Here is a 2,127-nt window from a genome sequence, read left to right as displayed (position 1 = left end):
GAAGATGCGAGTAGGCATGCTGCTGGGGATCTTTGGGCGCCAAAGCAAGCTAGAGGGCAAAAGGCGCCATTTGCAATTGCCTCAGGCGGGTCAGCTTCAGGTAGGCCCCATCCATTCTCTTCCCCAGGGCTCTTCAACCTGCGTGGCAGTGACATCCCTTATAATCCCTTCTTCTATTCCTACACGCTGCTCACTGACTCCTCCATCAGGTAGGACTTGTCCTTCGCTTGCGGTTAGTGACTTCCTCCAACCCCTCACAGCCCCGACCTGCAGCCTTCCCAGAAGTGGGGTGCCTGCCCCTGCAGGACCCTCTATGAAGCCTCTGATCACCTTTTCCTGACCCCCTTGACCTCTGTTCCCACATACTCCAAATCTGGTCTGCACAGTTGCCTGGTACGGGCCACCTCTGACCTCCAGGAATACAGGGCCTCTGGTCTTTTGCATTGCCCTTAGAGACTTCTGGACCCTCCTAGTCTTCCCTATCCACCCAGGTTATTTGCAAACAAGAGTCGCTTCAGCTCTGAGACCTTGCAGTACCTGAACTCTAGCTGCACGGGTCCCCTGTGTGTACAAGTCGAAGACTATGGCCAAGTCCGTGACAGTGTCCAGGCTTACACCTCAGGAGACGTGAAGGTCTGGATCGGGACCAGCTATACCTCATATGGGCTCTATGAAGTGATACCCAAGGTGGGTTTGCCAGGCCCCGGCTCATGCCAGGCACCATCCCCCTTACCCCCACCAAGAGCCCCGATAAGTCTCAATCTAACAGGGAAGGGGGGACAGCCCCTTGGCCATTCTGGCAATTGGTCAGTCAGCAGTGGTGCAGTGAGTCCCCTTCTAGGCCTCCCTGGAAAGAGACAGGAGAAACAGCAGCAGGACATTGTCCACAGAGAGCCTAGACATTGTCACAAAGGCTGGGGAAGCAGAGGCTCTGAGGTCACCAAATGAGAAACGGAGAACTGACTGTGCCAGGACCTTGGATGAGTGACTTTGTCAGTCCAGGCCTCTGCTTCCTCACCTGTAAAGTGACACTAAGAGTCACAACCTCAAAAGAATTGCTCTGAGGAGCTTAAAAGGAGACAGTGCATATAAAGCCCAGTGCCTGCAGCAGGGCAGGCTCTCAGTAAGTGGCAGCTGTTATGATACGAGATGTGCAGGAAGTAGACTGTCCGAACAGCCCACAACTGGCAAGGGCCAGGCTCGCATCCATCCCAGAGCACTGTGGGGATCCAGGACCAGGGAGGGAGGAGGAAGCAAGGGAGGGAGGGAGAGAGGGAAGGTTAGGCTGGACAGAGAAGACTAGGAAAGCCCTGCATAGTCAGAAAGCACACACAGGAAGGGCACTGCCACTCCAGGAAATGGCAACTCTCATCTAAGCCAGGATTTCCTGCCAATCGTTTTCAAACCCCACCATGCCCTAGACAGGCCTCCCAGACCATCTCCTCTCTGCTTCTCACAGGAGAAGCTCCTAGAAGACACCTACTCCCCAGTGATGGTAACCAAGGCGGTGAAAAACAGCAAGGAGCAAACCCTCCTCAGGGCCAGTCACGTAAGTCCATGGGCAGGCAGACACACAGGCCTCTGGGGAGCTCCCAGTCTGATGGGTTAGAAAGGAGACCATGTGCAAGGAGCCTCAAGAAGGTCCTTAGTGAAACACAGAAGTGGACACCAAACTCCTGGACACCCACTTATGCTCCACCCCCTCACTCACAGCTTGGTTCGGTGGTTTAGAACCTGAGCCCCAGAGCTATAGTGTCTGAGTTCAAATCCTAGTTCCTCTAGCCACCTCCTAGCTGTGTGACCTTAGGTAAGTCACTTCACCTCTCTGGGCCTAGTTACCTCCTCTATGAAATGAGGATCATAGCTGTAACTATGTAACTATCATAGCAGCAGAGGATTGTTATGATAATTAAAGACATATATATCTACATTATATAGTATAAATAATAATATGTTTAAATATATTAATTGTAATACATAATATAACTATATACAACATGTGCGTGCTTAATCACTCAGTTGTGTCTGACTCTTTGTGACCCCTTAAACTGTAGCCCACCAGGCAAGAACACTGGAGTAGGTTATCATTTCCTCCTCCAGGGTATCTTCCCAACCCAAGGATTGAAC

General features: G+C 51.8%; 1 protein-coding gene across 1 annotated transcript in view; it reads left to right on the top strand.

Moving 5' to 3' along the window:
* The window catches only part of LOC104997429 (xaa-Pro aminopeptidase 2-like), a 7,010-nt gene that overhangs the window by 3,036 nt on the left and 1,847 nt on the right, over window positions 1-2,127 (top strand). The window contains exons 3-5 of the mRNA XM_010852151.1: window positions 128-209; window positions 492-687; window positions 1,460-1,549. Of these exons, the coding sequence (XP_010850453.1) occupies window positions 128-209; window positions 492-687; window positions 1,460-1,549 (368 nt within the window). The remainder of the gene's footprint in view (window positions 1-127; window positions 210-491; window positions 688-1,459; window positions 1,550-2,127) is intronic.

Source organism: Bison bison, unplaced genomic scaffold (assembly GCF_000754665.1).
Source record: "Bison bison bison isolate TAMUID 2011002044 unplaced genomic scaffold, Bison_UMD1.0 scf7180017851927, whole genome shotgun sequence".
Classification (NCBI taxonomy): domain Eukaryota; kingdom Metazoa; phylum Chordata; class Mammalia; order Artiodactyla; family Bovidae; genus Bison; species Bison bison.
Note: the sequence above shows the minus strand (reverse complement) of the source record. Positions and strands in the feature narration are given on the sequence as shown.